This window comes from Pristiophorus japonicus, chromosome 14 (genome assembly GCF_044704955.1).
Source record: "Pristiophorus japonicus isolate sPriJap1 chromosome 14, sPriJap1.hap1, whole genome shotgun sequence".
NCBI classification, from domain to species: domain Eukaryota; kingdom Metazoa; phylum Chordata; class Chondrichthyes; family Pristiophoridae; genus Pristiophorus; species Pristiophorus japonicus.
Genome location: NC_091990.1, coordinates 84,117,736 through 84,137,027, shown reverse-complemented (window position 1 = coordinate 84,137,027; position 19,292 = coordinate 84,117,736). Strand labels below are relative to the sequence as shown.

The window sequence follows — 19,292 nt, the reverse complement described above, 5'->3', positions numbered from 1 at the left end:
AATGGTCATTTCAACCTGCCCGCTCTCTCTCCTCACCCTCACAAAGTCCCTCACTGTCTAAAACTTCAGCCAAATTGCTTCATAAGTTAGAAGTTTCCATTTGCCTTGCCGTTACCCAACTCCCAAAGGTTGAAAGTGTCCACAGAAATGTTTGCACAACTCTATGTGATCATTAGTTAAACAATAATGTCTCAATTTCTACAGCTACTTCTCAGTGCCTGCAGTCTTCATGACACAAAAACCTCCTGGGATGTCACTGTCTCCAGAGTGTTCTGCAGGGCAAGAGATACTTCCTGTGTTGCAGATGCAGATACAAAACGCCTCACAGTTACACATCATCGCAACCAGAGCTCGACAAGGTGGATGCAGAGAGGAGATTTCCACTCATAGGGGAAATTAAACTCGCGGCATAGTCTCAGAATAAGGGGCCGCCCATTGAGATGAGGAGGAATTTCTTCTCTCAGAGGGTCGTAAATCTGTGGAATTCTCTGCCCCAGAGAGCTGTGGAGGCTGGGTCATTGAATATATTTAAGGAGGAGATAGATTTTTGAGCGATAAGGGAATAAAGGGTTATGGGGAGCGGGCAGGGAAGTGGAGCTGAACCCAGGATCAGAGCAGCCATGATCTTATTGAATGGCGGAGCAGGCTCGAGGGACCAGGTGGCCTACTCCTGCTCCTATTTCTTATGTTCTTATGTAATCGTCTCCATGGCTTCCACATGACATTGATGCTCCTGAATTGTTGCTCCTTCAAGACAAGGCTCCTGAGATCTGGGTCTTCTGAGTCCTCCGCTGGAGGCAGTGGTCTCTTCCAGTCCCCTCCCCATTCCCTATGAAAGAATGGCCCTCTCCCTGTCGCCCATTCCCAGGTCTTCCTTCTCACCAGTCCTCAGTGTTTCACCCAGTGACAAGCCTTCTGACTCACTAAGTAACTCCTCGCAAGTGACTATGTGTGCCAGTGCTTGCTCGGGTAAGTTGCCGTGGCGGATTTGGTGAGGAAATGCCAGGATTGGCAGAGGCTGTTTCTGTCGAAGTGCCCGGGGTGGTAATTTGAGTGGCCGCAAATGTTAATACAAAAAGCAAAATATTGTGGATGCTGGAAATCTGAAATAACAAGAGTAAAATGCCGCAACATTGACTCTGCTTCTCTCTCCACAGATGCTGCCGGTCATGCTGAGTATTTTCAGCATTTTCTCTTTCGAGTTCAGTAATCTCTAGTGCCTGCACCTCTCCCATCATGAGTGCTTCCCTGATGGTGTGAATTCATGGAACGAATTCTCAGTTGGAGCATCTAGCGAGTGGTAACCCTTCCTGTTGATGAACGGGAGCCTGCTGCGGCACCAGGGTCCATTGATGGCCGCCTGTGTCCCGGGGAAGCCGGTAATCCTGTGCAAATTGATGGACGCGTCCCTTTGCTGCACTGGAGAATTTACTGAAGTCTGACACCCTGCAGAAGAGGACCTCTCTCACCGGTTGAGTGCATGTCCTCACAGCTCCTTGGCTGCTGTCACAGAGATCTCCAGTGCCTGACTGGCAAAAATTGAGGGCTGTCGTCATCTTCGTTGCCCTATGGGAAGTAGACTGCGGTTTGAAATCATCATGGATCATCTCACAGAGGTGGCCAATTGCTTCCTTGGTGAAGCAGTGTGCGCATGCACAGCTCCTCCAACAGTGCGTCAAATGACATCCGTTCCCTGCACTCTATTCGGAGAGATGTCCAAGTCACTCTATCCCTCCCACTGCAAACGAAAGGACCAGCCTGGCCACAGTATTCATCCTGTCAAACCTGATACTGGATGTTTGGTCTGGCATGTTGGAACATCAATATGTTATACACCCCTGGGGGCCAACTCCCTACCCCTGTGCCACACTGAGTTCCTGAGATCTGCTGAGGGGACCCACTGTATTCGCCCTCTTCCCCAGAGACCCATCATAACTATAATGCACCACTGGTGCTATCAGTGGAGCCCACGGTGCCATCACTCAGCTCTCCCTCGCCATGGCCCTGTCACTCCAAGCCTCTGCACTACTTCTGCATTCTTGATCTTTTCACTTCTCTTCAAGGAAAGGATTTGGGAACAAGTTACATTTAAGTGTTGTGTAAGAGATTTCACACAGCTTCAAGACAAGCTACTGGCTGAAGCCACCGAGACAATGGGTTTACTTGTTAATGTGCTGGACATTGAAGATGTGCATTAAAGCCAGACAAGCCAGTTTGAACAATATCATGGCTCACGGCGTATTTCCAACTGAGACAATGTGGGGAGGGGGTTGAGGGAAGGGGGCATTTGTCTCATCCCAGGCCCGATAACCTAGGGTGTCCCCTCTACATTTTGAGAATAGCAGGAGATGATTTCTTCAAACCCGCATCCACAAGGCAGAAGGAATGGTGCCTGGCTTTATTGATGGGCCTATTGGCGAATTAATGAATGGGGAAGAGGTCAGAAAGATAACCTTCCCACTTGCTGGGAAGACAGAGAGAAAAGGACAAAGGGACATCTGGGCAGGTGGTCAGCCAGCTAGCTCTAGGGAGGCCAGGCCTTGTGAGGGCAAACCCACTCAGCTCAAGCCCAGAGCTGCTCAGAATCAGACCGCTGCCCAGGAGATGTTAACCTAGACTTACAATTGGGATAGCGTGGTGTTTATATTATTTTCTTGTCCTCGAGAGCTGTTCTGTAGTTACCTCACTTGCTGTATATAAAATAAAGCGATTGAATGACCTGTTTCCGGCCTTGTCTCACTGAGTATTACGGTCCAGCTTTGGGAAGATTGGGGAAAGGCATGTGTGAAAAATATAAGATCCAGCTCCGATCACAAGAGGGTCCTACCTGTTGCGTCCCCAGGTTACAGTCTCATATCATTAGATATTGGGCAGTATGGGCTGAATATCACTGCTTACGAGAGAATATTCCAAAACCTTTAGCAGTCCCTAATATTCATTGGTACGGACCTGGATGTGTTTTTCTGTACCTGAGCGTGGATGAAGTCGACGTTTCCTTTGACGCATTTGTTTAAGTCAAGTATTTCTCCATCCGATGTGGCCTTGGTCCTATTGCAGCAAGCCTCTGGCACATTGTATGAAGGGTTTAATATAAGGAATTCGAGGGCATCAGTGAAATCGTTTGGTCCGGCCACTCCGCAGCACTCAAACTAAATTTTAAAAAATTGGATTATACACCATTTCTTTTTTTTCAAGAAACAACACTTAAAGCAAACATTTCAAATGGTAGTACAGCGGGTTATAAGGTCGCCAACTTTAGGTGGACGTATTCCTGGAGGTTTCATTACATGATCTCCCACCTTGCAACTGCCCGCTTGGCCTTTTTTTCCCTATCTCCAATATTTTTATAAATAAAAGTGTTTAAAGGAATGAAGTTTTAAAAATCACTTTTTTTAATGCCCCTATGATTTTGTTCCTCGATTGCTCACAGCCGTGTCTAGTCGATTCATCTTTAATTCCAGGATACTCCAGGACATTCCTGGAGGGTTGGTAACCCGACTTGGTTGGCACAACTTCCTTTTACTTAAAGGTAAGGAATTCAAGCCTAATGGGATGTAAGTCTGTAAGAGTCCCACATAAACTGAGTTTAAAACAGTCTTAATCTATACTTTGCTCTGTTTGCCCATTGACATCTTGACTCAGTTGTAGCACTCTTCCCATCTGGGTCAGGTGATGGAGGGGTCAAGCCCTACCCCAGAGATCAAGTTTGTAGGCCAGGCTGATTATTACAGTGTAAGATTGCAGGGGTGCTACACTGTCACAGGTTAAAACAAAGCCCAGCTTGCCTGTTCTGGTGAATGTTGAACATCAGTGGCACTATTTCAAGATGAGCCAGGAGTTGTCTGTGTGTGTCCTGGCCAGGACTCCTCCCTCAATTAACACCTCACGCTCCCATTAACGCCCCCTCTGGCCGTTAACTGAAGCATTCGGCAACCGAAAATCCAGTCCTGTGTCTTTTTAAATGAAGGCTTATACTGTCCTTCAGAATTGATTCCAGTAATTTGCCCACCACTGAGGTTAAACAAACTGGCCTGTAATTACTCGGTTTATCCCTTCCTCCCTTTTTAAACAGAATCATCATAGGCAGTCCCTCGAAGTGAGGATGACTTGCTTCCATGCCAAGCACGGATGATTTCACAGGTGTTTCAATGTTCCAGATCCCAAACTAATATTCCAGATCCCGAACTACATCTTGAAGGGTGGAAGATGCCTGTACGTCGATTTTTTTAATGTGTGGTGACCGTTGCACACCAGCCACCACACGGGCTTGACAGAGCTAGGTTTTGGTCCAGTGGCAAGGATTACCCAAGACTATTGGAGACCAGCTCTGTTGCATGGACCTAGCGCACACACATATCGCAGTGTGGGCTGGCCTGTGCTGCCCCTGGGCCTTCACCTCTTCTGAGCCCCAAACTCACGCCTCTCCTAGGCCCCGGTCACTTCCATCTACAAACTCTTGCCGCTCCTTCATCCCTCCTGCTGTGCCTGCTCGCACTGCAATCAGGGACCTACTTCTCTAGTTGGAGTAACAGAAGGTTAAAGGAAGATTTAATAGAGATGTTCAAAATCATGAAGGGTTTTGATATAATAAATATTTTCGACTGGCAGGATGGTCAGCAACCAGAGGGCACATATTTAAGGTCATTGCCAAAGAACCAGAGGTGAGATGAGGAGAATTTATTTTAACACAGCGAGTTGTTGTGATCTAGAATGCACTGCCTGAAAGGGCGGTGGAAGCAGATTCAATGGTAACTTTCAAAAGGGAATTGGATAAATACTTGAAAGGGAGGAAATTGCAGGGCTGTGGTGAAAGAGCAGGGGAGTGGGGCTAAATGGATCACTCTTTCAAAGAGCTGGCACAGGCAGAATGAGACGAATGGCCTCCTTCTGTGCTGTAAGATTCTATGGGACAAAATTCGGTTGGATAGCACCCTCCGCGAGGGGCGCTACAGGGTTAGCACCAGCGAGCATCGACAGTAGCGCCGCTCGGCACTTCAGTGTGCCGGTACTGGCAGCATTGAGGAGTATCGCCCCGGAGCGTGGCGCTGGCCGGTGTGCAACGCCCCCGCTATCGACTTTGGTTTGCTCGCCGCCCGTAGCGGCCCCGTGGTGACCCCACCAGAGAAAGCCTGGTGTGCAGAGCTGTCTGCGGGCACTAAGGGAAGGCATGACTGCATCAGGTAAGTGTTTGATTCTTGGAATTATTTTTTGCGATTTAACAACGTTAGCAGTTCTCCAAACCTCTGGCACCACTCCAGTCGCCAGGGAGGATTGGAAATTGATGGTCAGAGCCTCCACGATTTCCTCCCTTGCTTCTTTCAATAGCCTAGGATATATTTGGTCTAATTTCAAAGATGCTAAGCCCCTTAATATTTCCTCTTTTACTATGTTTATCCGATCCAATATTTCACTCTCTTCCTCCTTAATTTCAATGTCGGCATCATTCCCCTCTTTTGTGAAGAGAGTTGCAAAGTATTCATTAAGTACCTTACCCACATCCTCCTACTCTTTCCTTCATTATCCTTTTGCTCCATATGTAATTATAAAATATCTTTGGGTTTTCTTTGATTCTATTTGCCTGTATTTTTTCATGCCCTCTCTTTGCTTTCCTAATTTCATTATTAATTTCATCCCTACACTTTCTATACTCTTCTAGGTTTTCTGCCATGTTGAACTCTCGATTACAGTGGTGTCTACTCTTTTGCTACAATTAGTGAACAAAAGAAGAAATATCCTTACCTGTTCCCATCCACCCTCCATTTCTTCGCACAAATTGTATATATTTCAGCACAAACTGGCACTAAACTTGGACAATTTTACTACACCGAGGAGATAATTCGGCCCATCGTGTCTATGCCAATTCTTTAGAAGAGCTATCCACTTAGTCTCATTTCCTTGTGCTCTCCCTATAGGCCTAGAAATGTTTCCATGTCAATATTTATCCATTTCCCCTTTATAGGCTATTGCAAACTCTGCTTCCACTGTGTATCTGGTAGGGCATTCCATGTCCCAACATTAAAAAAAAATCTCCTAACCTCTCCCTTCATTCTTTTGGTAATGAACTTAAATTTATGCCCCTCGTTATTGACTCACTGACCAGTGAATATAGTTTCCTTCTATTTACCTTAACCAAATGTTCACAAATGATCGTGTTGAAACCCACAATTGATGCCCAGTCCGGCCTATCTTGATACCTTGGCTCCCATGTGGGCTACAATTACTTCTTGCTCAATTGATGGGATCATGTCTGAATTACTATCTCTAACAAAAGGCAGTCTAGCCGCCTCCCATTGATATTCAACAGGATTACCATTATCGAATCCCCCCCCCCACCACCCCACCCCCCCCCACCCAATCAACATCCTGGGGGTCATCATTGACCAGAAACTTAACTGGACCAGAAATATTGTGGCTACAAGAGCAGGTCAGAGGCTGGGTATTCTGTGATGAGTGACCCACCTCCTGACTCCCCAAAGCCTTTCTACTATCCAGAAGGCACAAGTCAGGAGTGTGATGGAATATTCTCCACTTGCCTGGATGAGTGCAGCTGCAACAACACTCAAGAAGCTCGAAACCATCCAGGACAAAGCAGCCCACCTGATGGATACCCACATCCACCACCTTAAACATTCACTCCCTCCACCACCGGCGCACCGTGGCTGCAGTGTGTACCATCTATAAGATGCACTGCAATAAGTTGCCAAAGCTTCTTCGACGGCACCTCCCAAACCCGTGACCTCTGCCACCTAGAAGAACAAGGGCAGCATGCGCATGGGAACACCATCACCTGAAATTTCCCCTGCAAGTTACAAACCATCCTGACTTGGAAATATATCGCCGTTCCTTCATCGTCGCTGGCCCAAAATCCTGGAGTTCCCTCCCTAACAGCACTGTGGGAGTACCTTCACCACACGGACTGCAGTGGTTCAAGAAGGCAGCTCACCACCACCTTCTCAAGGGCAAATAGGGATGGGCAATAAATGCTGGCCTTGCCAGTGATGCCCACATCCTATGAATGAATAAATAAATTAAAAAAGGAAGTAAAGGAATCTGCCCATAGCAAAAGGCTCCTTAATTTCCAGTTTGTTTAAGAATTTCTCGCAAGGATGTGGGCTTCACTAGCAAGGCCGGCATTTATTGCCCATCCCTAATTGCCCTTGAGAAGGTGGTGCTGAGCCGCCTTCTTGAACCACTGCAGTCCGCGTGGTGAAGGAACTCCCACAGTGCTGTTAGGGAGGGAGTTCCAGGATTTTAACCCAGCGACGATGGAGGAACGGCGATATATTTCCAAGTGCTGTAGATTTTATAATAAAGTAACAGGAATTTTGTTCAGGTTGAGAAAGGAGTTTAGTCCTTTATTCCTGCTTAATCATTCCAAGGAGGCAAAAACAATTTTGAAGTATATTTTTTCACGGATTGAACCCAGAACCCTACACATGCAAAACATGCAGCTGTGTGCTTGTGTTCCAGCCTGAAGTTCTGGAGTCAGGCTGATTCACTGCAGACTGTGCAAATCACATACTAGGATAACTGAAGTGACAAAAACAGGTGGTTGGTTTGGGGAAGAGGTGGGAGAGAAACATCTGGCTGATTTGAGGACAACTGTGGTGAAACAGAACATAAATTAAACCAAGTGGATAAAATTCATTTTATAGGTCTATCTCGGAACCTTTAATCTGACACTCAGTTTGCTCCTGTAAGTAAAGGGTTTGAGTTTGGTGAAACCCAAGTTCTGCCCAAGTACCGATCAAAGGACCGCTAAGATCCTGACAGTACTTTGGGCGGAAGTTTTGTGAAAAAAATGTGGGACAAACCGCCAGGCAACAAAAATGGGCCTTGCACGCCAATTCTGGGTGGCAGCGGGTGGTAGGTCCCATTCTGGGCAGCAAATGCGATCCTCGGCAAAGTACTGCTGAGAATAGAGTCGGGCCCAGGGAGGGAGGAATGACGAAATTAAAACATTTTCAAAACAATTAAAAAAAACACCAGAAATCCTTCAGAGGACCCCATCGACCTAAATCCCTGCAAAAGAAAACAATGCACTAATCTTTTTTTGCAGGTCTTCATGCTTACCATTCAGCTAAGTCCCGCCTCCACGCGGTGGTCTCTTCTGCTGCTGAAGCAGAGGATCGCCCGGACCAATCTGGGGAGGGAGCAGGCGGGAGGACTCTTGTCGGTGTTGCACATCGGCACATGCCAGCAGACGCTCCCCAGCGGTCTTCCCTCCCCGCCGGCGTGAGGACCTGACCAAACCCGCTCGGAGGGGAGAGCGCCCAGAAAACATGGAGACCATCGAGAAAACTCAGCAGCAGCCAATGATGAGTCGACCAAACTCAGGCCCTATGTTTCTTTAGAAATAAAGAGGCATGCCTGAACGCGAGTGAGGAGAGATTCACGCGAAATGAACTTACAGTGATCATGATGGAATTGGCATCGGATGAGAAATAATCCGTTGCATTGTCTCCAGTATAATAATCTATCAGTTCATCCTTAAACTGTTCCTTTGTCAACTGCAAGAAACAAAACGGATTACAGAAACAGTGGTAATAACAGCAGTAATACTTTCTTATGAACATAATCGCATTAAAAATATTTAAATATGCTGGGGAAGTGGGCCATACAATGGAAAATGGCATTTAATTTAGATAAATATATTGTCATGCATGTTGGTAGGACCATCAAAGAATACATGCATCATTTGCAAGGAATAATACTGAAATAGGTTGAGAGAGGAAAATGATTCTAGATTCTAGTGATTGTGCACAGATCACAGAAAGTTCATGACCAATGTAGAGGAACTGTAGCTAAACCCAGCAGGGTATTGAGTTGTATTACTGGAACCATTCAGTATAAATCAAAGGACACCATTTTGATACTGTACAGGTTGATGGTCAGGCCACACCTCGAGTACTGTGCTCGCACATGATGGGTGATACAGTGACCCTGGTAAAGGTCTAGAGCAGAGCTACAAGAATGATTCCCTGTTGAAAGAACCTCGGCTACTCAGATAGACTCAAGGACCTTAGTCTATTTACTTTAGAGCAGTGTAGACTTAGAGGCGACCTGATAGAGGCCTATAAAGTAATGAAAGGGCTGAATAGCATCCCTATTGGTAGATTGCAGCAGCGAGGTCAAAGCCCAGGAGTAGCACAGCGTGGACCTGGAGTGGGGTCGGACCCAGGGAAGGTGCAGCACTGAGGTCAGGAGGCCTACACTGCGTGCCAGGGAGAGCGGATCTGTGGGAAGGAGGGAAGAGGACAGTAGGAATATGTGTATGTGTGTGTGTGTGTGTACGAGGCCCATGCAGCAGAGCCTAGTCTCCAATCGTCTTGGATCCCCTTGCCATTGGACCAAGACATTGCTCTGTCAAGCCCGTGTGGTAGCTGGTGTGCAACAGCCACCCCACTTTAAAACAATTCATGCACAGGCATCTTCCACCCTTCAAAATGAAGTTCGGAACCTGGAACGTCAGGACCCTCATGGACAACCCTTACAGCAACAGACCGGAACGCCGCACTGCTATCCTTACCCAGGAATTCAGATGACATCACCATCCTAAGCATGACTCAACGGGCAGGGGAAGGCCAGCTCAAGGAACAAGGTGGTGGTTAAACCTTCTTCTGGAGAGGTAAATCAAAAGAAGATCACTGCCTCCATGGGGTGGGCTTCGCTATAAAAAATGAGCAAGTTTGGTGTCTCAGATACTCCCCTTGTGGGATAAACAAATGCCTCATGACCCTTCGGCTCACCTTAGCCCAGAAACAGTGCGCTATGGTCATCAGTGCGTACGCCCCAACACTGGAAGCTATAGACGAGACCAAAGAGGAATTCTACTCCAGCCTCGAACAATCCATGACCTGAGTCCCAACGGGCGACAAGCTGATCCTCCTTGGCAACTTTAACATCGGGTTGGAAAGGACACAGACCTCTGGGGATGTGTGATTGGCAGAGAGGGGGTAGGGAAAGCCAACTCCAACGGTACCCTCCTCCTGACGAAATGCTTAGAACACAACCTGGTCACAACCAATACCTTGTTCCGTCAGAGAGATAAGTACAAGGCCTCATGGCAACACCCTCGCTCCAAGCACTGGCATCTGCTAGACTACGTCATCGTTTGAGGGAGGGACCGCAAGAACGTCTGTATCACCCGCGCCATGACAGGAACTGACAACTGCTGGACTGACCACCGCCTAATCCGCTCTGTCACTTCCATCAATGTAGCCCCAAAACAGCGGCAGTAACAGAAACGATGCCACAGGAAAATCAATGCTGGAGCACTCAAAGACCCTGCTAAAAAAGACCCTATTCAGCCAGCGCCTTACAACCAACCTGATGACTTCCAGTGAACCATAGATGCAGAGTGTTCACAGTGCCTGGTCTGTCCTCAAGGCATCCATAATTAGCACTTGTGAAGAGACCCTTGGTCACTCCACCAGGAGACTGGTTCGACAAGAATGACCAGGAGATCCAGGAGCTAATAAGCAAGGTATTCTTGAACTGGAAACAGCAACACAAGTCAAGAGCAAGAAAGTAGCTCTACAGATGTCCGAAGGCCGACGTCCAACAGAGAACTCCCGACCTAAAGAACAGATGGTGGGTGGAGATCCAGCAACTAGCCAACAACCACGACGTGCATGGATTCTTTAACACAGTCAAGACTACCTACGGCCCAAGCACCAAAGGTCCTACCCCACTGCTGGCAAAGAACGGAGAGGTACTCATTAATGACAGAGAGGCAGGCAGTGCACGCTGGAAGGAGCATTTCGAAGATCTCCTCAACCGAGACTCTGTCTCCGACGTGAGTGTCCTCGACTCCATCCCACAGCATGCTACCCGCCACCATCTCAGCACAACCCCAGCCCGGCCTGAGGTTGAAAAGGCCATCCGACAACTGAAGAACAACAAGGCCTCAGGAGCAGATGGAATCCCCGCCAAAGCACTAAAACATGGCGGAAAAGTACTATTGGCGCAAAACCATGATCTCATTTCTCTTATTTGGAAGAAGGAGAGCATGCCAGGGGATTTCAGAAACGCTGTAATTGTGACCATCTTCAAGAAAAGTGATAAGTCCGATTGAGGTAACTACAGAGGAGTTTCCCTGCTGTCTGCCACAGGGAAAGTCATCGCAAGAATCCTCTTCAATCGCCTTCTCCCACTGGCTGAGGAGTTCCTCCCAGAGGCGCAATGCGGATTCCGCCCACTAAGGGGCACAACGGACATGATCTTCACCGCGTGTCAAATTCAAGAGAAATGCAGGGAGCAGCACCAACCTCTGTACATGGCCTTCTTTGACCTCACAAAGGCCTTCGGCACTGTCAACCGTGAGGGATTATGGAGTGTCCTCCTCAAATTCGGCTGCCCTCAAAAGTTCATCACCATCCTCCGCCTGCTTCACCATGACATGCAAGCCGTGATCCTGACCAACGGATCCACCACAGACCATTACACATGTGGACCAGGATCAAGCAAGGCTGTGTCATCGCACCAACGCTCTTCTCGATCTTCCTTGCTGCAATGCTCCATCTCATTCTCAATCAGCTCCCCGCTGGAGTGGAGCTAATCTACAGAACAAATGGGAAATTGTTCAACCTCCGTCACCTCCAGGCCAGATCCAAGGTTGTACCATCCTCTGTCATTGAATTACAGTATGCAGACGATGCCTGCGCCTGCTCACACTCCGAGGTTGAACTCCTAACCATCATCAACACCTTCACCGAAGCGTACGAGAGCATGGGCCTTACATTAAACATCTGTAAGACAAAGGTTCTCTACCAACCTGCCGCCGCCACACAGCACTGCTCCCCGATTATCCAAATCCACGACGAGGCCTTGGACAACGTGGACCATTTTCCAAACCTCGGGAGCCAACTGCCAACAAGGGCAGACATCGATGATGAAGTCTAACACCGCCTTCAGTGTGCCAGTGCAGCCTTCGGCCCCCTGAGGAAGAGAGTGTTTGAAGACCAGGGCCTCGAACCTGGCACCAAGCTCATGGTCTACAGAGCAGTAGTGATACCCGCCCTCCTCTATGTTTCAGAGACATGGGGCTAGAGTTTTGGGTCATTTGCGCTCAGGGTTTCACCGGGTTTTGACCCTCCGCGGCAAAAAATGGGACGGTGAAGTCTTTTGCATCCAGTCGCGATCGTCTGATCAGATTTGGCAGAGCTGTGCTGGGTGTGCAACGGCTCTCCTTGTGGCACTGGCAGAGGTTTCGACTCACAGCTGACCCGTACACCCCGAAATACGCCCCGTGATGACCGCCAGGGAAAACACCGCGGTCCAGCCCTGCCGCGGCGGTGAGGTAGGTAAAGTGCAGAAAAGGTAAGTTCCAGTGTTTATTCTTTCATTGTATTTTGTAGAAATTTGTGTTGTGGCGGTGTGGCCAATGTTTTTTGAATATTTTTGTGAATGTTTTTTTTCTCCCCCTCCCAAGGCCCCGCAGTTTAGTTGGCGAGGTTCCCATTTTTGTGTCGCGGAAGTCGTACAATGCCTCCCTTTGTGCTGCACCCCTAGTGCAGGGCCCAGATGGCAAAAATTGCTCCACACAACGCAAACGTTACCCGGGCAGTAGCTTTCCCGCCCCACCTCCGCTTTTACCCCGAAAATGGTAAAGTCGCAAATCCAGCCCATGGACTATGTACAGCAGGCACCTCAAAGCACTGGAGAAGTACCCCCAATGCTGCCTCCGCAAGATCCTGCAAATCCATTGGCAAGATAGGCGCACCAACATCAGTGTTCTCCGCGCAGGCCAACATCCCCAGCATCGAAGCATTGACCACACTCGATCAGCTCTGCTGGGCGGGCCACATTGTCCACATGCCCGACACGAGACTCCCAAAGCAAGCATTCTACTCGGAGCTCTGACACGGCAAATGAGCCCCAGGTGGGCAGAGGAAACATTTCAAGGCCACCCTCAAAGCCTCCTTGAAAAAGTGCAACAGCCCCATCAACACCTGTGAATCCCTGGCCCAAGACCGCCCAAAGTGGAGGAGAAACATCCGGGAAGGTGCCGAACACCTCGAGTCTCTTCGCTGAGAGCACACGGAAACCAAGCTCAAAGAGCGGAAGGAGTGCACAACAACCCAAGCACCCAATCCACCCATCCCTTCAACCACTATCGGCCCCACCTGTGACAGAGACTGTAGGTCCCACATTGGACTCATCAGTCACCTGAGAACTCATTGTTAGTGTGGAAGCAAGTCATCCTCAGCTCCAGGGGACTGCCTAAGAAAAAGAAGAATGAAAGGGCTGGATAGCATCCCTATTGATAGATTCTCCAGGTTAACAGATTGGGGAGGGCCTGGGGATGAATGTTGGGCGGTTCTTTTCCCAGCGAGCAGTGAGCCTCTGGAATGTGTTGTCGGCTGGTGCAGTGTGTGCTGACTCTCTGCCTTTAAGAGATAGCTAGACTGATTCCTGATTGGGACAGAGATCGCATCGAATAGAAGCTGAATGCCTTCTTTGGTTACACTTGGTCCATGTGATGTCCTGGACTAGTTGTGATCACCTGAGGGAGTCATAGTAGAATTTTGCAGAGTATTCTTTGGAAATGGTTGGCCCTGGATTTTTGGAGTATTATTGGCCCTGGATTGTGGGTCTGAAATTCAGCCTCCCGATAAGGCCCGCTACCATCAGAAAGCAGCAGCCCTGCGGCGGTGTCGACTGGGCGCCGATTTTTTGTCGAATGGCCGCCGCTCGCGAAATTCTCCCCGGTGCTTTTTCCGGTGGTCCCCACTTCCGCCCCGCTACTGCCGAACCCTCTAAGTGAGTCATCAAACGGCGCACCGCCAACCACCTGCCCACTATCAAAATTCACCTTAAAAACTCTTGCGGCTGCCGCGCAGTGTCCCCGTCAGTTTTTTCTGTCGGTGCACTGTGTTTGCAGTGTGTGCAACATGGCGGTTCAAGGGGAGGGCGCACTGCCGTGGACGCCAGCTTATTTCTTTTTGTCGGCCGACTGCCAGGTCTGCCTGACAATTATGCCCCCAGGTTCGGCCGGGCCGCCAACAGGCAGCGTATCACCCCCTCTTGGGTACCAGGCTGCTGGCCTGGCTGAAACTCTCCCTGGTGGTCCAGTGGGCTGAACTAAAATAATCGCAGAGCTCACAGCGGCTCTCCCCTTTAAGTGAAGGGGAGAGACGTGGTGATGCGCCAGCGCGATGACATCATCAGCGCTACGCTAATGACTGACAGCGGCGGACACTCCGCTCCCGCCCCCATTATCATCGACTTCCGCCCCGCTTGAAAAAAACAAAGAGCTGAATTTCGCGCAAGAGGCCACCGCATCCAACACGCCGGTGAAAACACAGGAAAGACGGTAAATTCGACCCGTTTCCGGCGGGGATGTCTGCAGGGGGAGGAGAGGGGGAGAAGGGTGGGAGTGGAGAGGCGTGGGCAGAGGGAGGAAGTATTTAGTCATGATGCCCTGGCCATCATGAGTGTGAGGTAAGCTTGATGGACTAGCTGGATGTTTTCTCCCTGTCAATTTTGTATGTTTGTATGGCTCCTAACATTTGTGAATCATTTATATTGCAGTGTGCGCTAAGTTACATGACACTCTCTATCTCAGGCGCCCTGACATAAATGGTCTCCTGTCCAATTTTGGATTTGTGGCATGTTCCTTTAAAGCCAGTCACAATATATAAGTGGGGAGAGGCTGAATCTATTTACTGTTTCAGTGTATGTAAACGGGCCAAGAAATCCTTTGATGGAAGGAAATTGAGCAGAAGCCATCTGTACATGTTTTCCGACATCAAATCGATTTCCCCCGCCCCCACCCCGCCCAGTTCTCTTGTTCTTTTTCGTCATTCCCACAATCCACTTGCCAAGTGCCCACATTTACATATATGTTAATGAGAGCCAATGGCGCTCCTGTTCCCAGTTTGCTGCTTTTGCAGTCGCCAAGGACTCAGGGTAACTTAGACTGAGATTTATTACCATGGGAAGCCTCAGCTGAGCCAGAAGGAAGTGAGGAGTCTCTGAGCCTGACAAGTCGAGAGAGTCTGGCTGGGTAACATTTTTTGCAGCAAATTCCTTGCCATTCTGTCTCGATACACCTGCACTTGCTCATGACAGGGCCAGGAAACCAAGCGCCCTCTTCTCACAGTTAAGGTTTCTCTCAGGAGCAGGTATGGCATCCCCTATGGGCATCCCCTCATATGTCCTTATCATAGAGGAGGAGGAGAAGAAGCATATGATGGAGCCAAGGCGATACAGGATCTTTAAAGTTGGGTCGGCAGATTCACCACCGTTGGAATCTCAGCAAGGCAGCAGTGAGCTCGGGCCGTCCCATTTTATGGGGTTTCTGGGATGCCCACCATCCAGCGCGAGTTCGATGGTGTCCACATTGGTTTGGGAGCTCCCCTCCACCCCCCCTCCCCATGCCACCCCCCCCCCCCCACTATAGGCAGGGCTTCCACTCTCTAAATGTGCCGACTGTGTGGAACAGCCAGCAGAGGGTCCGCCATGTCAACTCCTGACCCGCTGTCCCGATGTTTTCACACTGCAAAATGTCATCCTCCGATCCTTTCAGGTTCTAAAACAGCTGGCTTGTGGGTGACAGAGGCCTCCCGGAGTCTGCTCCCGGAGATAGTGACCTCAGTGAGAGTGGCCTGAACGGCAGCTCAGCCACAGTGACACACATGCCTCTACAAGGCTAGTTTTTATTTTATTGCACTGATGTCTCAAGTGGACACATCTAATCTACTCTTTCTTAACCCTCGGTGCCTAAGCCTGCCTTTCTAGCACCTATCCCGGTGCTGCAACCTGAGAGCCAGTGACATGGGAGGTGCTGGGCCGACCTCACATGGCTGCTTGCTCCTGCCAGTGGGCGACTTCAAACTGGCTCTCTGCTCTGGGGCTTGTTCCTGGGATGCCTGGTGTTGTCTCTCATGTTCCACTGGCGAGACGATCTGAGGGGGCCGAGAAAAAGGCCCGGCATGTGCTGCTGTCCTGAGAAGGCCTCCGGCTGTCACCGTTCCACTGGGACATGGATCGGCGGGATGGCTGGTTTAATGGCAGCTATCGGGTCCTTAAAGTCCTGTTAGACAGCAGAATGCACCGTGGCTTCTGTTGATCGGGAAGCTCCTGTGCAGACTGCATCGAAGCACTGACCACACTCGACCAGCTCCGCTGGGCAGGCCATATCATCCACATGCCTGACACAAGACTCCCAAAGCAGTCGCTCTACTCGGAACTCCTACATGGCAAGTGAGCGCCAGATGGGCAGAGGAAACGCTTCAAGGACACCCTCAAAGTCTCCTTGATAAAATGCAACATCCCCACCGACACCTGGGAGTCCCTGGCCCAAGACCGCCCTAAGTGGAGGAAAAGCATCCGGGAGGGCGTTGAGCACCTCGAGTCTCATCGCTGAGAGCATGCAGAAATCAAGCGCAGGCAGCGGAAGGAGCGTGCGGCAAACCAGATTCCCCACCCATCCTTTCCTTCAACTACTGTCTGTCCCACCTGTGACAGAGACTGTAATTCCTGCATTGGACTATACAGTCACCTGAGAACTCACTTTTAGAGTAGAAGCCTATGATGATGATACAGACTGCACTCTGTTCTCTCCCCTATTCTCTGCCCTCAGTGCTTCTATGGAGATGGAATGACTGATTGGTCCCTGGCCATTTCTTATGTGAGGGTCTGCTGCCGATTTCAGTGATGCTGCTTAAAATGAAGGAAAAAGTTTCCCTGATGCCATTGCCAGTGAGAGCCGTCAATTTACGAGTCACACCTGTTAGTTGTCACACACCCTCGAAGGCTGACCTCAGAGGCTGCATGTAACTACGGTGTTCCTCCTGGATGTCATTCCTTCTCGTCAGGTAAGTACCGATGAGTTCTGGGTCCCTCGACTCCAAAGCCTTAGGCAGGCTTCTCCCTGGCCTCCACTGAGCAGGTGCCACATCCTCACCCACTTCCCAGTCCTCCATCTCCTTTGTGCTCTGTGAATCTGTGAATCACTCATCATCACTGACACAATCTAATTGCCCCTAGGTGAAAGCATCTGAGTTGCTGCCTCGGAATGAAGATAGCAATGATTCAGGAGAGAGTTATAGGGGGCTTACACGTGGGATTAAGTCTGACTTCATCTTCGTCATCTTCCTGCTCATCACTGTAGATGACCAGGAGGTAGCGGTAGTCTCTATTCTTCCTCCTCCTCTTCCTCATAATCAACAACAATGTGCATTTTTGTAGCACCTTTAATGTAGTAAAACGTCACAGAAGCATTATCCAACAGAATTTGACACCGAACCACATAAGGCGATATTAGGATTGTTGACCAAAAGCTTGGTTAAAGAGGTAGGTTTTAACGAGGGGCTTAAAGGAGGAAAGGTAGAGAGGCAGCAAAGTCGATGGAAGGAATTACAGTGCTTAGGGCCGAGGCAACTGAAGGCACGGCCAGCAAGGGTGAAGTAATTAAAACTGAGGATGCACTGGAGGCTGGAATTGGAGGGGCACAGAGATCTCGAAGGCTTGTAAGGCCGGAGGAGGCTACAAGGTGGGAAGCGACAAGAGCCATGGAAGGGTTTGAAAGCAAGATTCAGAATTTTAAAATTGAGGCGTTGCTGGACCAGGAGCCAATGTAGGTCAGTGCACACAGGGGTGATGGGTGACCATGAGTTGGTGCGAGTTAGGATATAGGCAACACAGTTTTTGATGAGTTCAAGTTTACGTAGGATGGAAGATGGGAGACAGGCCAGAAGAGCATTGGAACAGTCAAGTCTAGAGGTAACAAAGGCATGGATGAGGGTTTCAGCAGCAGATGAGCTGAGGCAGGGGCGGAGACAGGCGATGTTACAGAGGTGGAAGTAAGCGGTCTTGGTAATGGAGCAGATATGTGGTCGGAAGCTCATCTCAGAGCCAAATATGACACCATGTTGCAAATGGTTTGGTTCAGCCTCAGCCACTTGCCAGGGCGAGAAATGGAGCCGGTGGATAGGAAACAGAGTTTGTGGCGGGGACCGAAGACAATGGCTTCAGTCTTCCCATTATGTTGGAGGAAATTTCTGCTCATCCAGAACTAGATGTCAGACAAGCAGTATGACAAATCAGAGACAGTGGGGAGGGTCGCGAGAGGTGGTGATGAGGTAGAGCTGGGTGTTGTCAGCGTACATGTGGAACCTGATGTTGTGTTTTTGGATGATATCGCTGAGGGGCAGTTTGAGAAATAGGTGGGGTCAAGGATAGATCCTTGGAGGACTCCAGAGGTAATGATCCAGTAACAGGAAGAGAAGCCATTGCAGGAGATCTTCTGGCTACAACTGGATAGATAAGAACCAGGCCCATGCAGTCCCACCCAGCTGGACGATGGTGGAGAGGCGTTGGAGAAGGATGGAGTGATCAACCGTGTCAAAGGCTGCAGCCAGGTCGAGAAGGAGGAGGAGGGACAGTTTACCATGGTCACAGTCACATAGGATGTCATTTGTGACTTTGATGAGCACTGTTTTAGTATTGTGGCAGGCACGGAAACCGGATTGGAGGGATTCGAACATAGAATTGCGGGTAAGATGGGTACGGATCATCCCATCATCCTTCTCCTGTGCCCTCCATTATTTAATGCAGCTACAACCATGAAGAAAGCTCCAGCAAGGAGACTCCGCCAAGTTTCAACGACGTCCTTCACGTATCAAGACAAAAACATGGCAGCAACAATCAGTTGCTGAGAGATTTCCCAAGAACATAAACAAGGACCCGACTGAAAGGAACAGAGCACTCCAGCAGTGTTCATTTGATACAGGTGCTCCACCTGTGAGGGACTGCTGGTCACTTCCAGTGATCACTTCTGTGCTCGCCCCATACACAATAGCCACATCCTGGTCCTCAGGCCTCTGACCTCTGACCTTGGTGCTTGATACTATGGGAAACTGGCACTGGATGCACAATTACAGTATCGGCCCCTAAATGTAGCTACAGGAAATAGGTGAAAGAATGCCAAAGCAAATATTGCTCATATATTTATGATAACGTGCCTTGTGTCATCACAGCACTTAGATGGTCATTTCTGTCAATAATTCTCAGTACTGTCCCTTTGAGTGTACTGTGTAAGATAGTTTAATTATTGTTGCTCGAAAGTTAAAAAACATATAACTGTTTATAAATCCTAAACCCACAGTTTGATAACATCATAGTGTTGGAATGATTCTTTCACGGTAGTGAAATAGAGCCAGCAGGTTTGTGATTAAATATATTTCCTTAAAATAGAGGACAGATGCAGCCTATTTCAAATTGTCTAAGCTATACTTTGGTAGAAAGAAAAGAAAAATAGAATATTTTTTAAATGGTGACAAACT

General features: G+C 49.0%; 1 protein-coding gene and 1 long non-coding RNA gene across 4 annotated transcripts in view; one reads left to right on the top strand and one right to left on the bottom strand.

Moving 5' to 3' along the window:
• Nucleotides 1–19,292, bottom strand: part of LOC139279959 (tetraspanin-18-like) — a 358,844-nt gene that overhangs the window by 13,870 nt on the left and 325,682 nt on the right. For all 3 annotated transcript variants that reach the window (XM_070899320.1, XM_070899321.1, XM_070899322.1), the window contains 2 exons: nt 8,412–8,510; nt 2,970–3,149 (listed from right to left, as the gene is read on the bottom strand). In XM_070899320.1, the coding sequence (XP_070755421.1) occupies nt 2,970–3,149; nt 8,412–8,510 (279 nt within the window). The remainder of the gene's footprint in view (nt 1–2,969; nt 3,150–8,411; nt 8,511–19,292) is intronic.
• Nucleotides 8,218–19,292, top strand: part of LOC139279960 (uncharacterized) — a 45,943-nt gene continuing 34,868 nt past the window's right edge. The window contains exon 1 of the long non-coding RNA XR_011596566.1: nt 8,218–8,543. This is a non-coding gene — a long non-coding RNA (uncharacterized lncRNA). The remainder of the gene's footprint in view (nt 8,544–19,292) is intronic.